The 25,031-nt window shown below is 31.5% G+C and overlaps 1 protein-coding gene across 1 annotated transcript in view; it reads right to left on the bottom strand.

Moving 5' to 3' along the window:
- Pgi (glucose-6-phosphate isomerase) overlaps positions 1-25,031 on the bottom strand; it is a 76,299-nt gene that overhangs the window by 20,239 nt on the left and 31,029 nt on the right. Inside the window, exons 6-13 of the mRNA XM_076478817.1 lie at positions 24,737-24,808; positions 20,216-20,260; positions 18,977-19,030; positions 16,521-16,581; positions 15,862-15,941; positions 15,544-15,627; positions 14,191-14,353; positions 2,788-2,864 (exon numbers count right to left, since the gene is read on the bottom strand). Of these exons, the coding sequence (XP_076334932.1) occupies positions 2,788-2,864; positions 14,191-14,353; positions 15,544-15,627; positions 15,862-15,941; positions 16,521-16,581; positions 18,977-19,030; positions 20,216-20,260; positions 24,737-24,808 (636 nt within the window). The remainder of the gene's footprint in view (positions 1-2,787; positions 2,865-14,190; positions 14,354-15,543; positions 15,628-15,861; positions 15,942-16,520; positions 16,582-18,976; positions 19,031-20,215; positions 20,261-24,736; positions 24,809-25,031) is intronic.

Below are 25,031 nucleotides of genomic sequence, written 5' to 3'. Positions count from 1 at the left end.
ACCAACTGCAACTCAGCAAATCTCAAAAGCAGAGTTATATTTAGTAACTATTCTTTCCATTCACATTCAAAAACAAATGCGTACTATAATATGAGACCACCTGATTTTGTTTGATTGTTCGACAAAAACAGTATTCATCCAATATGGCCCATAAAAAAAAAAAAAAAGATGATGTGGCACATCATTAGCCTCAGATAAAATCCAAATAAGCCTCTATTAATTCTCTTAACAAGGACTTAGTCAAATTCCCCAAACATGTGACCACTTTGTACTTTTTATAGTTTAGATACTACTTGTTTCTAATATAGTATGTGTATCTCACATTCTCAAAAAACATTACAATTCTTTCACTTAGAAAAATTACAATTGTTTATCTTAAGTAGCTTTAAACTTTTAACATTATACATTTATATATACACTTAAAGTTTATTGTTTTATTGCCCTTTGGACCATGTACAACTGCTATTCATGCCTTAATAAACTGTAAATCACTTGAAGAACACTCTGCTCACATTAAACTATCAAATTACATCACCCATAAGTTACTCTATGCTACTTACATGTGTGTTTTATGAATATATTTTACTACATTTTAGATACTTTTATCATAATACACATGAAAAACAAGTAAAATACTTACCTAGTCCATTTTTTTTCTCTGTTGATTATCAATGACACTCAACCCTAACTTTTTTTATTTTATACTAATAGTAGCAGTGCACCAAATTTGTATTTAATTAAATAATGCACCAAAGAACACACAATATTAACAAAAAAACATATCTCATAAATATTGCAGTTTTTCTGGCTTTCGAATTATGCAACAAGAATCATTAGAAATTCATTAAAGCTAGTCAATCTGTTTCCTGTGGGAATTAAGCTTGTACTGACAGAGAAATTGATGGTGCTTTGCACAGAAAATGTAAAATATGTCATTTCATAAATGAAAACTTGAGCTTTCTAATGTTTATAAATAATATTGTATTAAACGTAACAGAAAACTATTGATAACTTCTGAAAGAAAGAACATAACAGGTGGATGTGGCAAGAGAGGTTGTATTTTGTATTTGATGGCACTGTAACCTAACATGAATTAAAGGCTGTGAAAATTATGCTTTACCTAAATTCTAATAATAATAGAGTAATTTATACTAAATTATGTAATTACTGGAGGAGTGGTAAATAAAATACAGAGGAGGAGATGTTCAAAGAAAAAATGTCATTTCCTTACACTTGAGAAAATTCAGAATTTTTCTTTTGATATTATCTTATAAAATTAAGAGCTCAAAAGTCATATACTACTAAAATATAAATTATTAGCTACAATTCTGTATTAGATGAATAAAATGTAATTTAATTAACTTTTGAATGCAACTCACTGAAAACTTTGTTACATGCACAGTGAAAGATACCAGTGTATATTCACAACATTTGGCAGACTTAGTATACAATTCTTTTGTACACAAAAAATCTTTTTTTTTTTTTATAATGAAACATTTTTACTAAAGTTTGTCCACGAATATATATACATATATAGTTTGTTTTTTTTTCACTATTCCAAGTGCAAAGTGATTTCCACATTTAAAATTAAAAATACTTTTCTTCATCCCAAAAACCTAAAATATTACTTGTGTAATCTCTACAACTTCCTAAATAAATTTCAGATGTTTTTCAAGTAAAACTATATTTTGTTATTTTCTCTACCTTAACTCTACACAAGATTAGTCAATTTGACCAACTTAATAATCACCATAAAAAAAAAGAAAAATTTAAATTACTCCTTTTCTCTTTTCAGAATGACTTTAAATTATACAGGGTGTTCAGAAAATCACTGTGCAGTTTTGTAATTATATTTTATTCAGTCTATTTCAAGCCAGCAACTGATAGCGGTGTTCACAAAATAAGAAAGGTTTCAGGCCTTAATGATGCCAACAGAGGGTTAATTTCAATATTGTTTATAATTGTCATTCATATTTACCTCCTGTATTCTATATGGAAACATGTCTGTTAATAAATATACAAGTGCACAGTGACTTTCCGAACACCCTGTAATATGAATGTACTTTTATTTATCCTAAGTAAATTCAAACTTGTAATAGTATACATTTATTTATACTTCTATTTTATTGTTTTATCACCTTTTGAACTGTCTAACTATTATTCACACCATTATAAATTGTAAATCACTTGGCTAATGTGCAGCTTACATTATACTATAAAATTATGTTACACACAAGCTACTCATGAGCATTCTTTGTGAAATGTTTTTTTATTATTATTTTTCTATTCAATAAATATACACAGGAAAACCAAGAAATGCTATATTTAATTACATACCACAAAAAGTAATTAAATTTTGAATGTAACTCACTAAAACCTCATCACATGCATAAAAAAAATGCCTTTGAAGAAAGAGTTAAGCAAATAGCTGAAGTAACATAGTGCTGAATATTCCCTGTTTCACTATGTTCATTGGTGAAATTAAGAACTGATGTTAATGAAAATTTGTGTGTAACCACATGGTTAATAGAATCTATGTATAAAGGAGTACAAGTTTTAAAGTAGTAAAAACTTTTTTCTTGTTTCAAATATTGCTCTGGTTTAAAGAACTAATACTTTAATGATGTCTAGTGGTCTGTCACCACACTTACTGGTCTTGATCACATATAACTTTGCATAATATTTATCTCACATAAAGTACAATATTTTTGTGTAAAATCTACACTCACATGATCACTAAAAGTAAAGCTATTTTGATTAAATTAAAGAAAACCAGCTCACACTAACCTCATGATGGATTCCATCACTGATACGATTCAGTGTCTTAACAGGAGCAATGAAATCACATGGAATCAGCCTGGTGCCTGAAAAGTAAAACAGAAAAAATATAAAAATGATTCTACATTAATTTTAGGATTGGTAGAGGATAAGAAATTACATCACATAATGGTAACTTATATTTTTTGTAAATATAAAAACATTTTTATATGCAAAACCGGCTCGTTTGGGTTGAGAAAATATTTTACATAGAAGAGCGAACAACGTTTCGACCTTCTTCGGTCATCGTCAGGTTCACAAAGAAAGAGGTAACTGACCGGAAGCTGACCACATGTTTGAAAGGGGTTGTGTAACTGTGTGTCGAAATGTAGAGGGCGGTATTAGATGTTTGAATATATAATTTTATTTATTTTATTATATTAATATAGGTATAAAGACATTCCTTTATATTGGTTTATTTTGGGTTTAAGTTGTTGTATAAGTAAGGCTTCTTTAATTTTGCATTTGTTTATGTTTGTTTCTTTATTTAGTATTTGAGTGTTTTCCATGGTTATGTTGTGTTTATTTGACTTGCAGTGTTCAAAACGTGTGAAGGTGACTTTTATGTTCTTTGAATCTGGTTTCCATTTTTCTACTTGTTTCTCCAATATAGAAGTCGTGGCAATTATCACATTGTATTTTATAAATAATATTGGTGTGGTGTTTGTCAGTGTAGTTTTACATAGTATAGACCTCAGTTTTGTGCGGGTTTTGAATAAATTTGGTATTAACTGGAATGTCATATTTTGTTACTAATTTTGCCAAATGTTGGTTATTTGTTTGCTGATGTCAGGAATATATGGTATACAGCAGTATATGGTTTCGTGGTTTTTTTGATTCAGTGAGCTGTATTTACTTTAGTTGGTTGATTTTGCTTTCTGTCTAGGTGTGTGCGTATAATGTTTTCTACGGTTTGTGGAGGAAACTTATTGATGTTGATGAAGTATTGTTTTATTTTGTCTAATTCATCGTTAATTTTATCTGGTGAGCATAGTTTTATGGCTGTGTTTATTTGGTTTCTTAGTATGTTGAGTTTTGTTTTGTTTCATGTGCTGAGTCCCAAGGAATGTATAGTCCAGTATGGGTGATTTTTCGATGGATTTCTGTTTTGAATTGTGTGTCAGTTCTTGTAATTTTGAGGTTAAGAAATGATATTTGATTGCTTTCTTCCTGTTCACATGTGAAGTTAATGTTGGGATGTATAGAGTTAATGTGATTGAAAAAATTAAGTATGTGTTCTGTAGATTTGAATCCAAGAACCGTGTCATCTACATATCTGTACCAGTATAGTGGTGGATGTAATGCTGTGTTAATTGCTTGTGTTTCAACTTGTGTCATAAAAATATTGGCTAGAACTGGTGATACTGGGTTGCCCATGCTTAGGCCATTTGTTTTTATATAGTTTTGGTTGTTGAACATGAAGTTTGTCTTTATCGTGGTGAATTCTATGAGGGTTGCTAACTGGTTACTGGGAATTTCTATAGTTGGGTTAGGGTCTCGAATATAGAGTTCTAAGGCTATCTTGCAGGCTTCAGTGGTTGGAACTTCTGTAAAGAGGGATATAACATCGAAACTGGCCATTAAGGCTTTATGATTAAGTTGATTTAGATTAGACTTGAAATTAAAAGAGTCTTTGATGAATGAGCTGGCTGATGTTACATATTTGGAGAATGCCCATGCTATGTATTTACCAAGATTGTAATTAAACGATTCATATGTGGACATTATTCTGACCACAGAAACTTCGATTTCAACAGCAGGAGCATAAAAAGCATTGTTACATGCTGGCAAAGGTGTGTTAAAGCAAACGGTGCTTACTTTGATTAAAGCATGTTTTACAACATTGGTTTATACTTTCCAAACTTTGCAGTTCAAAAACAGCATTTATTTCTGGACAAACTAATACAATCTCTGTAAATATCTATCACTATTCAAAATTTTAATGAATAAGAATTAATTTGTAATATCAAATTATAACACTGCTTTTTAAACTTTCATATGAAAATTGTAATACTACTACAATCTGAAAATGAATTTAAGATTAATTTTTTGTGTAATCTCATTGATAAAAAGGGAAAAATTAAAAGTTGACTATGTACTGAATTATTGTAATGAGTTTGAAATACCTACACATAATAGTTTTACATATATACTAACATGACTAAAATAATTTTGTATTAAGATAATCCAGCAGAAACTAAATTAATTCTAATCACAATAAAAACTAATCCATTAGTATATAAATAGTTGTGTTTGTCTAAACTATTTTACTGGCCAATATATCAAGGTTAAGTTTGTATTCTACTGAAACTATCTCATTAATTAATTCACTGGTCGCTAGTACTATATACATATACAATATAAATAACTGTACTGTGACTTTACATTACAGAATACTAGTATACTGAAACACAGCCAAGACAGTCACTTTGTAAAGACCAAAGGTCAGTTTTTTATAACTAGATACAGTAATACAAGTGAATGTGTGATATATCATTATAACTTCTGTATTGTTAACAAGGCACAGCTGGAAGGTCAATATAATAAAAATAATGTGTGTGTGTGTGTGTGTGTGTATATTAGTTTGTTATAACCAAAAACAAGCCAAAACAAAAAGAAAAACACTGCATTAACTGAAAGGATTCCAAGGTACAAAATATAATGTGGTATATATAAAATATACCCAAGGTTTTGGAGGTGACTAAAGAAGTAGGACCCACTTTGTGGTGGAGGTACACCATCTGTCAGTCTTAACCTCAATTCATCAGTCTCACAAAAAGAAATAAAATAAAGTATATGAATAGCAATAGAAAGTAAAATAATAGATACACAAATAGAAATTAGGAGAGCAAAATGTGAGTGCTCAAGTTCACAACATCCCACATCTATGCCATCCTTCACTGCCTCCAGATAGTTGTGGGAAGGTGACTGCTCTCCAAAGTAAAGAAGAAAATTGTGTGTGTGTGCATTGTTATGAGATTTAAGTTATTCAGCCTAAACATTTATGTTTAAGTTATAATCTGTTGTCATTCTAGAATGAAGAAATATTATTTATTTATTTATTTATTTATTTATTTACTCTTTGTTTTTATAGTGGTTACAAGACTGGTCAAATCAACCAAACATGTACAGAGATTCATTAGTGAAAACAGCAGACAAAGTATAAAGTTTTCTTGAAACATTTGATAACCACTAGGACATTACAAAGATTTCACACACAAATTCTGAAAACTTTCTGATGCATAAGAATATTTTTTGATCTTAAAATAAAAATTACTTTGCATGTTGGATAGGTAACATAGAAAAAGAAAAACATTGCTTAACAAACTTTTAAAACTTAATCCAAAAAAATGTCATTTTGTATATGAAAGCATTGTAATGTTTACTGATAATCTGACAAATTTTGTTAACATACACTTACTAATTTAAAAATTATGGCATAAAAACTATAACAAGCACAAAATAGTTATGAAGTTGGTCCAAGGAACCAAGCTCATGCTGAAAGAGTTGAAGCTAATTAATCAAAGTGAAGTTTGTATTCTACTGAAACTATTTCACAAGTAATTCCCTGTTACTGAATTTTTCATGGATTAGACAACTTTTTATTGCTTAAAGCATTTCAATTATTCATACACTATGTTCATTTCCTGTGCCACCTGCATAATAAGTATCTGTAGGTCTGTCATGTAACTCCTCTTAAACCACTGGTTGCACAGAATTCTAACTGGTACCAAACAAATTGTTTTGGTCATGAGGTTTGGAAAAATGCAAAATTTTTCATCCCACTCCTTGAAAAACTTAGGAAATCCCCCAAATTCCTACTCCTAAACTTCTAGACTCTACAACTTCTATATAGTGCCAAATGAATTGTCTCAATTTCACAAAAATAAAACTTCTTACCAAACTCCTTAACGAATCCAGATATTTTGCAAAAATACTGTCCCAGAGATTCCCTTAAAGCAGACCCCAAATTTAGCACTGATTTACATTATAGCACATAAATAAGTAGGCTACTAATCACCATTCCTGACTGAGTTAAAAATAATTTAACTTGTATTATAACAATCATTGTTAAACTGTGTCAGGGTTTTTTATGTATATGCAAAAATAGTGTCCCAGAGATTCCCTTAAAGCAGACCCCAAATTTAGCACTGATTTACATTATAGCACATAAATAAGTAGGCTACTAATTACCATTCCTGACTGAGTTAAAAATAATTTAACTTGTATTATAACAATCATTGTTAAACTGTGTCAGGGTTTTTTATGTATATGCAAAAATAGTGTCCCAGAGATTCCCTTAAAGCAGACCAAATTTAGCACTGATTTACATTATAGCACATAAATAAGTAGGCTACTAATTACCATTCCTGACTGAGTTAAAAATAATTTAACTTGTATTATAACAATCATTGTTAAACTGTGTCAGGGTTTTTTTATGTATATAAGTGAGCCGAGATTTTCTGACTGAGCTTGACTTTTTCTCTACTTTCTCTATTTAAATTGTACTCGTGAGCTATCTCTAAGGCTTTGAATGTTGGACAAACTGCATAAGCAGAGCTGTAATGCAAAAATATTCAGTTAAGGTAACAAGAAATACCAAAGATTTGAGTAACGTAACACAAACAACATTAGTCAAGCCTAGAAAACAATGTAATTGCGAGCACAGCATATAATTCTTGCTGAGTTATGAAACAAAAATTGTCAACTAACACATTTTAAAATAAATCATCTTAAACACTTCTGTCTTAAAAACTAAACAATCAATAAATATCAAGTTACAAAATAAACCAAATAATAACAAAACACAGTCTTCTATACCCAACACACTGAAAAAGTGCAAAATAGTAGTTCAAGCATTACCACTTGCATTATAACAGCCCTATAAACAGCCCATAGACCCAAGAGTTTGATAGTTAGTTTATAGGTTACAGCTTTCAAACTATTCAATGTATCAAAAATGAAATACAATTTTTATTAGAGGCATTCATTAGTTATTGTAATATTTGCCTTATAACAAAATTAATTTGCTAAATAAACATATTTTACTCAACAATTAGGCTATCTTTGGCTTATTCTTTATTGCCAGTTTATCTTGTCACTTTTTAGTTGAGGTAATAAATATTCTATATATGCAGCTTTTTATGTGAGGTGTGAAGAGACTTGAATGTTTTTGTTGTTGACATTACCTAAAAACCATTATATTTATATGTTTACAAAGTTAAATTCCAAAACACAAAAAAAACCTAATTTAGATTTTTGTCACCATGGTTTAATTTCCCACTTCATGTTTCATCTGCAGTTTAACTTCTTCCAAGGAGATTTTCTTAAACTACTCTACTATTTTCACTCCTTTTAGAGAATTCCCTACTTTTTATTCAACTTACTTTTGATGAGTTTCTCTCATAAGACTGTTAAACTATTCTCACTCCTGTCAGGGAGTTTCCTCTTTCAAAACTTTATGATATATTATTCTTCTAAGCCTAATTTCAGAAATGAACATTTTCTTGCATGAAAATGTATTTCCAATAGGTACTTTACCTCACTCACCCAAAGCTATTTCAATCTTAATTTGTCTTTAAAGCACTGTTAAAAATTTTGTTGCTAATAGTGTACCAGTCTATTATACCACTTTATTTTCACACCATTTCAGAACATGTACATTTCTCCATCGACTCTCCATCAATCACACTGCACCATCCACACTAGTGCCTTCCTCAACTATTCTATCACAATCCTTACTTCTAAGAATTGGCAGTTACAAACTTAAACACTGGCATTACAATGGAAGGAAGGGTGGGAAGTTGAGGAAAGGATGTAAACACTTACTAGAAACACATTTTCAGTGTAGTAAATGTTAACTTCTGAAACAGTACTATCTCCTCTCACCTAAAGATAGAACCACAAGATTGAATAGATGGAGGGGACAATGACAACATGACAGTATTCAAATAAACATAAAACAACTGCCTGAAAAGAACAGCTGTGCCAGAAAAAGAAAAAAAGGCATACTTCTGGAGTATAACTATACTTCCAGAAAATATATGCTCCAAACCAAGTAACAAAACAGTAATATGTACAGGGTGGAATGTATGAAGTACATACTTAAGTACATACTTAAGAAAAATATGTCAGTGCAATATAACTGACATTAATCAGCATAGAGTGGAGATATGAAATGTCCAGCAGGTAATCTGAAAACAGACCCAAAGAATTATGTGTCAAGGGATGAGTCATGAGACACATTGGTACAAGTCCACTAATTTTATGTCAAGGATATTGACAGCAACAAGAGCAATCTTCCTCTTGAAAAATAAAATAAAAATACCAGGAGAAGCATCATAGTACCATGATGAAATTTTGTCTGATAATTCAGAATCGCCTTACTGTCAGCAGAGAGTGCAATATTCATCCACAAACATAATCGGTCACAATATGTTTTATAGATTGAAGTAGTTAGGGTTAAAGGACTGTAAACTGTGTATAAATAGGCCAAGTACAGTCCACCTGGGGAAAAACATCCAGGGGAAGCTCCTTGAGAAATGTCAAATTATGCTAAGTTCAGTCCATCTGAAGCAGAAGCACCTTGCACAACATTTTGAATATCAACAAGTGCAGGCCAGCAGGTGAAGCACCTTGGGTATATAATACGATGGTCAAGCGAGGTCTGCCCATGCAAAAAATATCAAGGGTAAGCACCATGAGATTCTATTCAGTAAGTCAAGAGCAGTCCAACTGGGCAGAAACATCCAGTGAAAGCACCTTGCAGAAGCATGTATATTATAATGAACAAGTGCAATCAGCCCAGGACAACACATCTGGGAAGAGCACCTTGGATCCAGAATAGTATGTTATTGCCTATTTAATAAATATAGCAATGACAGTCCTCTTCTCACTGAGTGAGTTACGAGTTTAATTTCATTCATTGTACAATCCCCTTCAGCAGGAAACCTTCATGGTCCATCACTCCAGTGACTGGAGAACAGAGAGGTAAGGACTACAATGCTCCACTGCACAAAAGGGGGGAAAATACATGTAGGGAAGTCCTCAGGAACAACACAATGGTGACTCTGTATTGGGTGTCTGAAATTCCCTATTTTCAAAAGCAGAAAAATCTAGAAAGTAAGAATCACAATCAGTGCAGATAGAGAAAAATTCCCATCTGCTTTACTAATGAAATCCATGATTGATGGTCCATTGTCTATGTAGGTAAAATAGTAATGTCTGTTGTCTGTCTGTGTAATTGCTTAGCAAGGTGTGAATGGATCTTCACCAAAATTGGTATTGAGGTTCATTAGGTCCATACAAATTTTTAGTATTGCATTACACAGTTATTATGCATTTTGTTACACCTACTTTGCTCCCTGTAGTTGAATCTTTACCAAATTTGGTAAGGGGGACACTGGGTCCATGGGGAGATACTTACAATTTTTTCTGTTTTTTTTTCTTTTGTGGTTTAAGGTTTATTTCCATTTTTTACCACTACTTTGCTCTCTGTTGATGAAACTTCACCTAATTAGGCATAAAGGTGTATTTGGTTTATGCAGAGATACATACAAATTTATGGTTTTAAATTTTATGTTTTGAAGCTTTTATTGATATTTTTCACAATTAGATACAAGGGAAGCAACTTTTCTCGTCTGGACATAGCCTTTCGTTAATCATGAACTTGCACGACTTACTCCAAAGGTCGACAGATTTCAGCAGCAAAAGACTTTGTTAATCCTATCATGACAGGCATTCTTCACTACATACCATGAAATTTCAGTAACTTTCATTAAAATTTTATTAATTACATTATATTCTGCCATTAAGTTGTTGTTTGACATTATATGGCACAAAGCAACTGGGCTATCTGCACCAAAGAACTGGTAAAAAATATGAAATAGCAGTGGAAATATTACAAAGTGTAAATGAAAATTAAATTAAAACAAAAATAGTGGCCCTTTGTCAGATAAAATCTTAAATAGAATTTTAAAAAGGCTAAAGGTCCTTAAAAATTAAAAAAAGATTTGTAAGGTGGACAGTATCACCATCACCAATAAGACTGTCATTGTCAAGTGTAAATCCATGTCTAAAATGGTGCCTTTGCTCAAAGTTGTGATGATGGCATAATAGTAAAATGTAAGATATTGTGACTTGACTATTACATAGACCACACATTGGTGCAACCAGAGATAAAAGAAAATGAAGAGTTAACAAACTGTGACCAATACGTAGTCTAGTTAGGACAACTTCCTCCTTCCAATCATTATAGAAACAAGACGGCCAAAGTCTAATGAAAGGTTTTATTTAGAAAAGCTTGTTATTGAGTTGCTCACTCCAAGTCAACTACCAATTGGTGAGGAGCTGAACCTTTAATACAGGGCCAGAGTCCATCAATGGAACAGGTAGCCAGACTTAGCTGTAGTGTCAGCGAACTCGTTTCCATGAATACCAATGTGGCTTGGTATCCATAAAACCTGGATAGAAGTAGATGATAAAGAGAAATGGGCCAGTTGGTTTTGAATATTGGTGAGAATAGGATGAAAACTAATGTGAAGTGATTCCAGGTCCAGTAGAGAGTTAAGCAAGTTAGTATTAGTAGTACAGTTCATGTACTTCATAGCTTCTGCATGATCCAGGGCAAGAGAAATGGTGTACAATTCGACAATGAATCCAGAAATTGTAGAGTGGATCCTGTGTGAAACCACTGAATCACAACAAAACATGACAAAGACAAGAAATTCATCTGATTTCAAACCACCTGTATAAAAGGAAATGGAAGGATAGTTCAAAAGATATTTGGGAAATAGAAGATGGTACTCCAATCAGGAGTATTCACCTTCTTCAGATGACTCAAAGAAAGGTCACTCTTTAGTATGGTAATAAGCCATGGTGGGATGGGTTGACCTGTGGAGACAGCATCATCATCAAAGGACAGACCCAATTTAACCAACTGCATTTGGATACAAAGAACAAAAAGAACAATGGCAGACCATCTATTCTGAAAAAGCATGGTCAACTGAGAAAGGAAAACATAACCCCAGGTGGGATGTGGTAGTAAGGATAGAAGTTTTGAAGCATATAATAAAGACAGTTGCAAATGTCAGACATGTAAAGGAGGTTTATGAGGCTCAGTGTACAAACACTGGACAAGAAAAGTGCATAAACCCCCCTATGCAGAGCTGAAGTCCCAGATGGTAGATGGTGAGAGGGATCCAACACTTTCAAGGTTGATGTCCTGGCAGAGCCATAAACCAGAGACCCATAGTCCAGTTTTGATCGAATGAGGGCACAATAGATCTTAAGCATAGAACATCGATCCACTTCCCAAGAGGTGGAAGAGAGGACACAGAGCATGTTCAGTTCCCTTTTACACTTGATGCATAGCTGCTTGATGTGTGGAATGAAAGTGAGCTTACAGTCAAATATAAGGCCTGAAAACATTACCTCAGGGACCACAGGAAGCTCTAGATCAGGGTGAATACCGTATTAGCAGCAAAAATGCATGCAGACAGTTTTAGAGAGAGAAAAAATAAAAGCGTATTCTGTGGTCCACTTTAATAAACAATGGAGGGCAGTCTGTAACAGCTGTTCAATAAACCTCATGATCAATGACTGACTTGAGATGTGGAAGTCATCGACATAGAGTTCATTTGCAACTGTAGGGGGAGTTATCTAGTAATGGCATTAATCTTTTGAATGAAAAATAGACACTCAAAACACAGCCCTGAGGGACTCCAAGTTCTTGTGAGAAAGAAGAAATTGGAATTACTGGTCCATTAAAAAATGTTGATAAAAATGGGCAAATGGCCACACATGTAAAAGTTTAAGCTCCTCTTGAAGTCCTGTTGTCATTTTCCACACTTTATACTTCCCTTTATCGACTTCCTCAACTTTAGGACAGTCTCCAATCTGCAAACTATATATATATAAATTGAACATCCTCACTCCTAGCTTCCTTAGAAGTGCACAGTACTCTAGAGTTCCCAAATAAAACCCGTTCGTTGCACCTACCATACCTAACAAACTGGGAATGCATGGTGACGAAAACTGGGAATTTAACCATTGTATTACTTGTAAAAATAAAATAAACACTCAATTATATGATTAAATACCAGTAGCCTGTTGTTAACACTATTAAGCCTACATTTGACAATTAACTGGTTTTCAGACTATTTGTTAAATAAAAAATAGTATTTAATTTGTCTTACAATCTCACTGTAAGTTGAATTATAACCAAGTCTAAAATAGTATTTTTTTAGTAGTTTCCTTGATCAGTTGGTGAAGAAATCCATCTCGAACATATAGGCCTACGACTATTAAACCTAAATTAAAAGTTTATATCTATTATTTTAGTCCCCAAATTTCTAAAGATTAAAATAAAACCAAATAACATTAAAAAATGCACAATATTATAATAATTTAGCTTTCTAACATCTTTTTAAATTATGGAAGAATTCTTTGAAAAATATAAACAAAAATTCAAAAGCAAACTCTTAGTTTAAACTGATGAACGACTGAAATGCAATCAGAACAAAAAAGCAAGCACATGGAACAAAGTAAACATACGTCTATACAACAATGTCAATCCAGAAAGTAGTGAGTGAGCTAAAATAGTTCAAGGAGCTACCTGCCCCAGTAGAGATGGTGCAGTATGATTGGTGGTGGGTAGTCACATGATATGCACATTCTGAAATGGCACAAAAGTAAAGGGGTATAATTGACTAGTATACTATCAGTGATAAAGTTTTTAACAATGCATAGAGGGCAAATCAAGGTCAAGAAAGCTTTGGAACTCTGATGTTTGAAACTTGCCTTGTTTTTTTGTTTTTTTCAACATTAGGCTCCACATTACCCATTAAGGTTAACTAAACTTGTAAGAATGATACTCCAGGTCTCATGTTGTTATCCATCCTCGATCATGCTTAGTCTGATGAGAATGATTACACACTAATCAAATAGTTTCCACTAAATGAAACATGATGTTATATCAAAGGAACAAACAACTAGGGCATTTTTAACAAAATCATGTTAGTGTTGTACCTTGTAAAATTCTTAATTTTATTATAAAACATTGATTTAAGAAGAAAAGTGATCAAAACAATCTAATATTTATGAAGTAGTTTTCTGTACGTGTTTTTCAAAGAACAAACTAAAATCACTGCTTAATGAAACAGTCACTGAGACAATTAAATAAAAAACAAACTAACACAAATTGTTAATTTACACTTGCCTACAGTGAAGTTCAAAATTAATTAGATAAAGATAATATCAAAAAATCATGTCATACATAAATTTTAACCTAATAAAATAATCTCATTACACCAGACATACACTATTCCTGACAGATTAGTTGATAAGAGACATGTTGTTTAACTATAAACTCACCTTGATGGATTAGTTGGTAAAATGCATGTTGCCCATTTGTTCCTGGTTCACCCCATACAATAGGGCCTGTAGTGTAGTTCACTTTCGCACCACTACGAGTTACATACTTTCCATTAGATTCCATGTCACCTTGTTGGAAGTAGGCAGCAAACCTGTGAAGGTACTGGCCAGTAGTAGGAAAAGATGTTATTGAATGCCTAAATTATGAAATACTAACACAGTATAGTTACAACAAAAATATTCTGCTTATATAGTACTTACAAAAGTGTTAGGACAAGGGCATGTCATAAGGGTTCTGCTTGAATAAACATACTAATCAAACTTAGAGTCTGAAATAGTTGTCATGGTACCCCATGCAGTATCTTAACTATACAAAAAGAAGCTAGCAAATGGCACCTGTATGTGCTAGTGAGGCATTGCTAAGTATGTGGGTGCTCTGCATGATTAAATGTAGCAACAAACAGAGAAAGATGCCATACAAGTAAACATTTTACAAAAATAACGTTTAGAAAATAAGAATATTTAAAAGAAACATATCGATAAACATGTTGCCTTGTGAGTGATCTGAAAGTGCAGTGTAAGTAAACATATTTTTTAAAGCAATAATGTTTACAGACAAAACAACGATATCTCAAGCAAACATGGAGAGACGTGTCACAGTACAATTAACCTGTTGATGAATAACTGATTGCTACCAAAGATCAAACAAATAGAGGCATCACTTATAACATTACTTCAGAGATACACACCAAGGGACTTCAGTTATGTGTTTAGATTGAACAAATAGGCACTCTCAGAGTTAGAGGAGGTTACTGAAACTATAAACTAAAATTGAGGGAATGTCTAATGAATGTTGGACTAAATAAGCAGACATCAGTGAGCTTGTAAGGGAGATATACAAACTTAGATGTTGAACCTCAAGACTTCAATTAATGAGATGATGCTATAATCAGATCATTGTTCTTGGATGGTGGAGGTAATACTTTACATGTATACAGAAGAGGCCATGTGGTCAGTTAAATCAACCAAGTCAAGTGACTAAGAAAATACATAATAAATCCCAGTAAAATCTCAGAATTATAAGATGGTTAAGTCATATGATAAAGAATATACATAGCACATTCCAGTGAAAATTCTTGGCATTATCAGATGATTAGCCACATAACAGAGAATGTACATGATAAATCTCAGTAAAAACTTAGCATTATCACATGGTGAGTAACATAATGAATAATGTACATGATCAATCAGCTAATGTTTTACCAAAATGTGAAACTTATGTGGTGGAAAAAGATGTTTAAAAATTCACAAATATTTATCATTGCAATATTCAATATACACTTCTGGGCTTACTTGATCATAAGGTAGAAGTGCATGGGTTTCAGCTCCAAAGAAGTTGCTATACCAAATTCCTAATAAGGCCAGTAACACAGGAACCTGAAAGTAATATTTTTTTACCAAAATATTAGTTTCCTGATATTTTTAATAGCTATAGATAATCACCAGTGAAAATTCCTATGACTTTGTTCACAATCTTTTCAAACAAAGGGCAAGTATTATTCATCATGGTAAAAATGATAAATATAACTTAAGTCATCAGCTCTGCTCTAAAAACTGAACAAATAAACACTAGTTTTAGTTGTTAAGTAAAAGTACACATTGATAACTTACATTTCTTTCCAGAGGCATATTTTTGAAATGTTGATCCATGAAGTGAGCTCCTGTGAGAAGTTGTTCAAAATTGTCCATTCCTAAAGAAAATACAACAGTTCACACAAACCCTTCTTGTTGCATATATGCAAAAATTAACTTTAACATTGTAATGATTTTTTCTGCCACATTTTTATGCATTTAAGTTTCACAACGTATGCAGGTATATCAATAAAATTAACTTTTGGATGGAACATCCATTATTAGTTTAAGAATTTATAAATAGTAACAAACATGAATGCCCAAATTCTTATAGTTTGGTAGAGCTTGCTTTCCTGAAATATACACCAGAAAATAAAAGAACAGGAATACTAAATGACACTTCACATGCGACTTTTTGACATTTTTCATAATATACTTAAGAAGTAGTTTACCTTTTTTCAATCCATACAAAAGTGTGCTTCATAATGTAAATTTCTTACATGCAACTGCATGAATATAAAAGACTTGGTTTTTGCACATATATAATAAACTTAAGGAATAAGAGTGTAATACATCTTTCAAATATTATTAACAAAATTAAATTAAAGTTGAAACATTGTTTTATATGGTTTCTGGTATTTTGCTTTAGAGTAGTCTTTTTACAAGTGCAAATGATTTGGTTAAATACTTTAACTTACCAATATGCAAAGCAATGGACAAGCCAATTGCTGACCACAAAGAGTACCTTCCTCCAACCCACTGTAACCAGAAAGGTCATTATTATGATCTGCTTCTGAATAAATGTGATTTTCTTTTTCACTTCAATTATTAAATTTTGCAAACTTGTTAAAAACTTTCTATACTTTTAATATATGTTTAAGACCAACATTTTTTAGTCCAACATTTTCAGTTACCAATAGTTCTAAGTTCAGTTTTTTACTCATCATTAATTAAAATTCTCTGATGTATTTAGTCCAATGTATCATACAGTACATTGTTAGGTCTGTTTCATCACTTACAAAAATAATCCTTTATTTCAAGATTTAGTTCAACACTACTGTCTTAATTTTCATTAATCTAGAAACCATGAATTTATATTATCACAGACTTTCAACCTGTTTTAATTACTGTCACTCCAAAAGTCCTTATCACTAATCAAAGTCTTGTCTTCTCACTAATTTTAAAATTTTGAATTTTACAGCTAATCAAAGAACAGTCTTAATTATCCTGTTTGTTCAATAAATCTTCCATTTTTATTTAAATTACGTCTAATCCAGTAGTTAGCCAGCAGTTAGGTATTTAAAATACTAGTCAAACTGTCCTGTATTTTAATAATCACTAATCAAACAGTCATGTGTATATTTTATTTTTTATTGGAATAGTCCAAGTCCAACATTTCCACTCCACATCTCAATTTTGCTGACTTTTAATAACCTAAAGTCCAGTAGTCTTGTAGTTTCACTAGCCAGTAGCCCTAGTTTAACAGAATATAATGGTCCTGAACTTCAGTAAACACTAATCAAAATAACACAAACATAATATTAGCACTAATAGTTCTGTATTTTATTAATCACTAATGTATTATTCCTATACCTGATTATTCTTAGTTAAGAATCCATGCTGTAATGGTCTTTAATTCATTAGTTATAATTTAAATATGGATAGTCAAATTATCCTTTAACTTAACAAGTATTAACTCACTGATACTGTTTTATTTTTAGTTTAAACCTAATCTCTTCTAACATTCTTTGATAGATTGTATAGGCAGAGTATTCATGATGAAACTTTTTAGAATGGACAGCAACTGCTTGTTGTGGAGACACAAGTGTAAAGGACGATGATTTGAAAGTCTTCCGCCTTTTGTCTTCAAGTCAATGTGCTAGTAGATGTTGTCAGTCTTTTATGGTGTCCTGGTGGATTGCGGAGAGCATGTTATGATTGGTTGGATTATCACTGTTTCTGATTGGAGGAAAGACTTCCTGTAGATTCAACTAACGGCAGCCACAGGATACTCACCTCTAATCTGAAATCTGTTTAGTGAAGATTTAATAGTATTAATATAAAATGATTCTTTGATTTTTCTTGTCTTTCTGAATTTGTCTGTGTTGATGATTTTAGTTTTCTCCCAGTTTCTTGTGTCCAGTTGATGTGGAGTGCTCTGCAATGGCTGAATTTTGTGTTTTCATGAGTATTGTACTATCTTTGTGTTCTTTTATTCTTGTTACAAGTTTTCTTCCCATTTCTCCAATGTATGTATCAGAAACAGTGATAATCCAACCAATCATGCCATGCCCTCCACAATCCACTAGGACACTATAAAAGACTGACAACACCTGTATACACACAGACTTGAAGACGAAAGGCTGAAGTCTTTCAAAACGTCATCCTCTACACTTGCGTCTCCACAACAGGCAGTTGCCGTCCATTCTACAAAGTTTCATCATGTTCTAACATCATTTGACTCCTCTTGGATATTCAATGTCATTAACTGAACAGCCATGAACAATTTTACATTTTAAAGAGCTGTATTCATTTCAATCATGTCTGAAGTTAATTAAAATGTATGTATCCCAAAATCCTTTATTACTCCCAGGTACACAACCTGTATACCCTTGAACAAGTGATCTTATACTGGAGCCACAATAAAGTATTGGGGAAGGGGGGGGACATAGCAAATGTACAGAAGCCTGTTAAGATACTTTATATGTATAAATTCAATAGGTAGAAAGCCTCAGTCAGGATATAGAATATTGTAGGAACCTTGTTCTGAGAAGGTTTGATTGCCAGTGCTCTTCAGGTTCATGAAGAAAGAAGAGGGAAGACTGATAATCTGAACATCAGGGGTAAAACTAAAAAATGCTTTTATGATGCAATAGACATGTACTTTCATCTAAAAACAACATGATGGTTTCATGAAGAGAAATCTGGATATATTTTATTATTTAAGGGGATGGAAACAAGTCTGACAAGTATCTTTTTGTTCCTTTGAGGATTTATAAGAAATTACTGTATTTTGAATAGCTGTACTTTTACTTCAGCACTTTTAATGCAGAGTGAAGATTCAAAATACATGTTTAAAAAAACTGCTTGCTTTCATGAAACTCGTACCAAAATGTACATACTACAAGGCAAATGTTTTATTAAAACTACTTACATCCCAAAACTCAAACATGTTCTTTTCATCAATCCCAAATTCTTTCACCTTTTGCTGAATATAAAAAAAAAGATGTACATCCTTTAACCAATCACTTTTTCTTGTTCTCAAAATCATATTACACACACAAAAAATATTATTAACAAGAGAGATTGTTAAAATAAGTTAAGCTTCTTGTAACTGAGTCATTTTCAACAAAGTGCTACATGAAATAAAACAGTTTAGTTAAAGTAAAAATAAACTGCTCAAGTTAGTAATCTTCAAAAAATAAAATAAAAACTTCATTAATAGCATATAATATCCTTTAGTTTAAATGTTTGGTAAACGTATACATTGATTTTTCTTGTCATGCAATTACTTAATATTTTAAATAATGAATATCAAATGAATTGCCAATTCAACTTTCAAAGGAATTATTTAATAACTTTAATGAAAAATATGTATGACAATTTTAGGAGTTGTACGTTCTTTATAAAAAAAAAAAACTATTTCCATAGAATATTATGCACAAATTAGGAGTAAAAAAGAATTTTTTACCTATTTGTATTTCTTACATGTTTATTTAACGCATCTATACTGGATCAAATCAAAATATTTTTTTTTGAAACTTCAGATATCAGCTGGTTCTGTACATTTTATTTTATATTGTAATATAAACAATTAAATAAACAATTTTTGTTTACAGTAATATTCAAAAATCTTAAATGCTATTATAGTTGATATTTCAGTTACAAAATAATTTGTGTAATTCCATTCAAAATGTGAAATTAAATAAAGTTTGAAATGACTTATCATAAAAAAGTAAAGTAAAAATGACTTATTATAGCTTCAACTTAATAACATTTCATGTAAATAAAAACTATAGCTGAGCAGAGTATTTTTGTCTGCCTTTATCTTGCCAGAAAATTATTTTCAAGAATACTATGGTATTTGTTACACAACTTATTAATTTTATTTATAGAATTAACACATTTATATATCTGAGTATAACTATATATTTTTGATGCTTCCTAATACACAATACTGAAGATTAAAACATATAAATTAAATTACAAAAGTCTGCCGCTTTGAAGTTCGCATTTTTATTTCACGAGTTTATAATATTTGGATAAAATTAAAGAAACAAATTTAATAATGTGAATGCTTTTTCTTTCATAAAAATAAGCACTTGAATACCTTTAAACATCCTAAATCACTGATAATCACTTAAACAAAGAAAACAAATCACATTTGACTTACTTCATTGGTTGACAAAGCAACAAAATGCTTAGCTACTGCAGTGTCCTACAATTAAAACATAACATATCATAACAGTACTGAGCTACTGTAATATTACAAAGCACAAACAATAAGATACATAAATACTTTAATACCATAATGCTTTCAATAAAGAACAGCTTAATAACTAGCAACTACAGTGTCCTATAATATAGCAATGTATTAAGTTGAAATTATTGAATAACATGTCCTGGGCATTTTTTCTTTACCACTGCAGTTATCATTTTGTGACAACTTTCCTAATCTAATTCCTACAGTACATGATATGAAAGCATAACACTATTCTTACAGAGAGAGCAATTACTGTAATAAATTAATCAGGGCTTGTACTTATGTTATTTTAGTAGCTAGCAAAACCACCTAGACATGTCTTTATGGTCTCCAGACAGCAGTTTAGGTGGCCAATGCATGTTTTTTTTTTTTTAGTTCTTAATGAAGCAACCCTTAAATAAATGAATCATACTATGACTTGTAGATCCTTCTTAACTGTAGTACTAACAAAATTTCTTTGAAAGATAAAATATCAAAAAAGAATTTAAATAAGAAAGTAAAATCCTACTAAAAAAGGAATGAGAAATAAATAATATTGCAAAATGGTGTTGACATCTAGTATGTTACATATAGAGGTGTAAAATGAGTTTGGTTGTTCAGTTTCATCAAATAAATACAATGAAAACGTATGATCTATTGATGACAGCTGCATACAAATAATCAAAGGCAGCAAGTACATTATTTTTTTTTCAGTCTTTCAGCATAAAAACTGTCATCTCACACCTGGCAAGTCCAAAGCTTCCATTATAGAAGAAATTGCAAAAAACAAAACCAACAAGTTACAAAGTCCTAGCCATGTACTTATAATAAAACAGAAGTTTGGAATTACAATCAATGGAAGACAATACAGTGTAACACTCAAAGTTAGCCGAGGTCATTCGGTGCTGGATAAGGTACAAATATTTTTTTTTATAATAAATGAAAAACTATACAGAATGTTTTACTACAAAACCATAAACTCCTTTAACCCTGTTATTACAATGTCATTTTTAAACCCCTTGTGTACATGTTACTGAGTTGCATTCATATTTAATTAAACCACCTTAATATGAATGTATTTTAATGAAATTACTATTATCAAATATGTTGTAACTTAAAGTTTGATATTATTTGAGTTATATTCCTTTATTTTAAAAAGAAACATTTTAAACCTGCAGGTTTTGTTAACATGTGATACACTTGTGGTTACTAGTCTAAACTTTATGAGCTATTATACACAATACTGTGAGGAATAGAAAAAGAGACTCTCAACATACAAGGTCAAATTAAAGTTCAACCTGTCTTTTGTTAAAATCTGAAAAATTTCAGAGAATTTATTGATTGGGGTTTAACATTCTAATACCTCTAAGCTCAAGATCAGCCATGCTCACTTGCAAAGTCACAACTCAGTTGCCAGAGGACAGTTTAAAGTTAAATGAAATGCTTAAAACCAATAAAAAGAGGAGATTTCACACTATTCATTTATAGCCTGAAGAAATATCCATCAGTGTATTTGTATCATGAGAAGGGAAAACAAGCTGAGTCCATTGTTGTGTTGAAGTGTACTTAGTGCTTGGCAAGTGTTTCTACACTTAGATGTATTACTTTGTTAAATAGTTAAACTGCATTTAGTTTTCCTTTATATTTTAATTAGTTATGTATCATTTGTGTTTCTAAATCCACACACACACTAAAAGGCCACAGAACAAACAAAGACCAATAGTGACAACCCATGTAATAAACCAGGATAATCCACAGATTAATGCTCCGATGATTCAAATAATTCAGACTCCATCTGAGTGAACAGTCATGGTCCTGATGACATATGTGGAAAGTGGTTAGCACTTTGATATGTTTTGTAATTTTTCTTTCTTTTTTTCCACATTAATACCAGATTTTTTAACTTATTTATTTGTCATATCTATAGTCTTCATTTTCCAAACCATGCCCTACTATGAATACCCTTGGATCCACATGTCCTTTACTGATTTTCATACCACCAAAACACAAATTCAAAATCTTGCTTTATCCAACACTCCTCATACACACACACACACACACACACACACACCTAAGTTAGGGGCCAGTGGTACCTACATATATGCCTGTGCCTAAATTTCAGAACAATCCCTTTCCCTTGAAAAACCATAAATTTTTTTATTCTCCTTTTGTGGACTTTTTCAAGTTATTTAAAAATCTTACTCATTATGAATAGATTCTGACAATTTCAAGGCCCTTTTGTTCAATTTCTCAGGAACAGGACTTTAAATATTCTTGTTTGCAACATTTTTTGGGATTAGATGATTTGCAAAATATACACCTTTTTACCCAATAATATCAAAAAGTGCTTGCAGCCATTCAGAGACTGGAGTGTGGTCAGGATCCATCACATACATCTTACTATGTGCAACTGAAGTTTCATTGGTGTTTGCAAAGTTCACAGCACATACTTCAAACACACTGGAAGATATACAGTATACAGTTGGAGCTGGGCTGAGTGCGAGCTCCAATAAGGTCTCAGTCCCCACTCATCACTGCTAATATGTCCAATCCTTTAGATAACAGAGCAAAAGTCACTCATTATTTGAGAATAACATTGCAAATAATATTCAGGATAACTTTGATGTTCTCAAACTTGTCTTATGACATAACCATTATTTATCTTGTAGAGAAAATAATTGGTAATTTTCAAGTACACATGCACTCACCCACAAAAATCTTTGGGATGGTCCACTGGCATTTTTTATGACCAATGGTAAATGGACCACTATTAATTCCAAGCTGTGTTAAAACCTAGCTAATACAGCATTTCTACAGTAAGGTAGAACAAATATATAATGCTGTTACTTAAGTACTGTAGTCTTATCGTGTTCTAAAATAAAGTACAACAAATACATAACACTGTTACTTAGCTAAGGCAGTGTTCTAGATTAAAATATAACACAGCACTGTTGTTTAGATATTCTGATTAAAATTTAAAAGAGATAACAAATTGGATAGGTTTCTTTCGTTGTTTTCTGTTAAAAAGCAATATTTATATTCACATAATTTAGAATTTTTTGTTAAACACAAAGAAGATATGATTACAAAAACTTTAATTTACTGGAAACCTGAAGAAAAAAATTTTATGAAACCACAACTACCAAACACAAATGTCTGGAAGTATCAAACAAATAATGGTACTAAATAAATCATTGACAAAGATGTTAATAGCAGTTACATATTTTCACTTTCTTTACATACCATTTATCAAGATTATTAACAAATAAACAACACAGAATGTTCATTAACTTGTTTCAAACAAACATGTCCAAATTAAAATAACATATACAATGGGTTTTTTTACATTCTTGACATTCCTGAAGCAAATAACAGAGTAAACTATAGATAAAAAGAAACATAACAATATAAAGATGTAATAATGAGGAATTAAATTTAAAAAGACATGATTATTATCAATACAGAAAGCTATAATAAATATAATATATGAGAACAGAATAATGACACTGATATAAATATCAAGGTCACATTTGGGCAAGACATCTTAATAAAAATAAATTATGCATTATAATTAGGAGGAATATCAATGATGCAACATAAAGTCAGATTTCTATCTCAATAGAATCTTTTAATGAATATGAGTTCAAGATAAAATATGATCATGGACATGCATGGTAATCTGAACACACATATAATAATAGAGAAATTAAAAATGCATCTCAAGAGGGCTGGGTATGCGTATTAAAACTTTTATTAAAATAAAGTAGAGAGCAATGTTTCAACCTTATTAAGTCATCTTCAGGTTAACTATACTTATATTTTAATTTCATTACAGCTTCAAACCTGTCTATAAGGCATTATGGGAACAACTGTGCATCAAATATAAAGTCTCGAAGTTTTTTTTTTGACTACATCAACCATTCCTGCCCATACTGTTGGTTGTAAGCAGGAATTCAGCCAAATAAAGAGGGTGAAGAATGACTGAGAAACAGATTAAGGACTGATGTCTAAATCAGCACTCTCATGATTCTACTGGGATAAAGAGTTGGACCCTACGCACAGCACAGCAAAGTAAAGGCACACATTTCCAAAGAGCCAATGAGGACCAAAAACGTCCTCCCTCAAACAAAAACAAAAAAAAGTGTTGATCTTAAATACCTGATCTCAATCAGATATTTCGTATAACCTTGTTAATCATGTGCTTGTCAGGTGCATGTATCCTGACATTTTTGTTTGTTTGTTTACTTGTGAAAGGAAAACCTCTTTTATGCAGCAGTCTGATTAATGACTGTCCATTGAACAATCATTCAAAATGCCTTAAACTTGTCCACTGAAACTAATTAGCTCATATAGTGTTCTGATGGCAATTTAAATATCCTAAAATAAACTAGAATGAATCAATTAAAATTAAGAAATTTAAAAAAGCATGAATAATAAAAAAAGAATACTTACATCCTTGGCATGCTGTAAGAACCAAGTTTTAGCTGATTGTGCATTGGTAATAGTTTCCTGCGTTGTAAATGTCTGTAGGTAAGAGGCAGAATACTAAGTTTAGTGGAAAAATTCAACTGTAAAAATGAAGTAAGATGTCAAGCAGCATACATATTAAATACCTGTAATAGGAACAAAAATCATAAATTAACCATTTGCTTAACAAAAATAAGCTTAGAGTTGGAATATTATTTGAGTATTATATATTTTGTTTGCAAACCATTTCTACTGACTGATTGACAGGAATCAAGTACAA

This window comes from Tachypleus tridentatus, chromosome 13 (assembly GCF_004210375.1).
Source record: "Tachypleus tridentatus isolate NWPU-2018 chromosome 13, ASM421037v1, whole genome shotgun sequence".
Taxonomy (NCBI): domain Eukaryota; kingdom Metazoa; phylum Arthropoda; class Merostomata; order Xiphosura; family Limulidae; genus Tachypleus; species Tachypleus tridentatus.
Note: the sequence above shows the minus strand (reverse complement) of the source record. Positions and strands in the feature narration are given on the sequence as shown.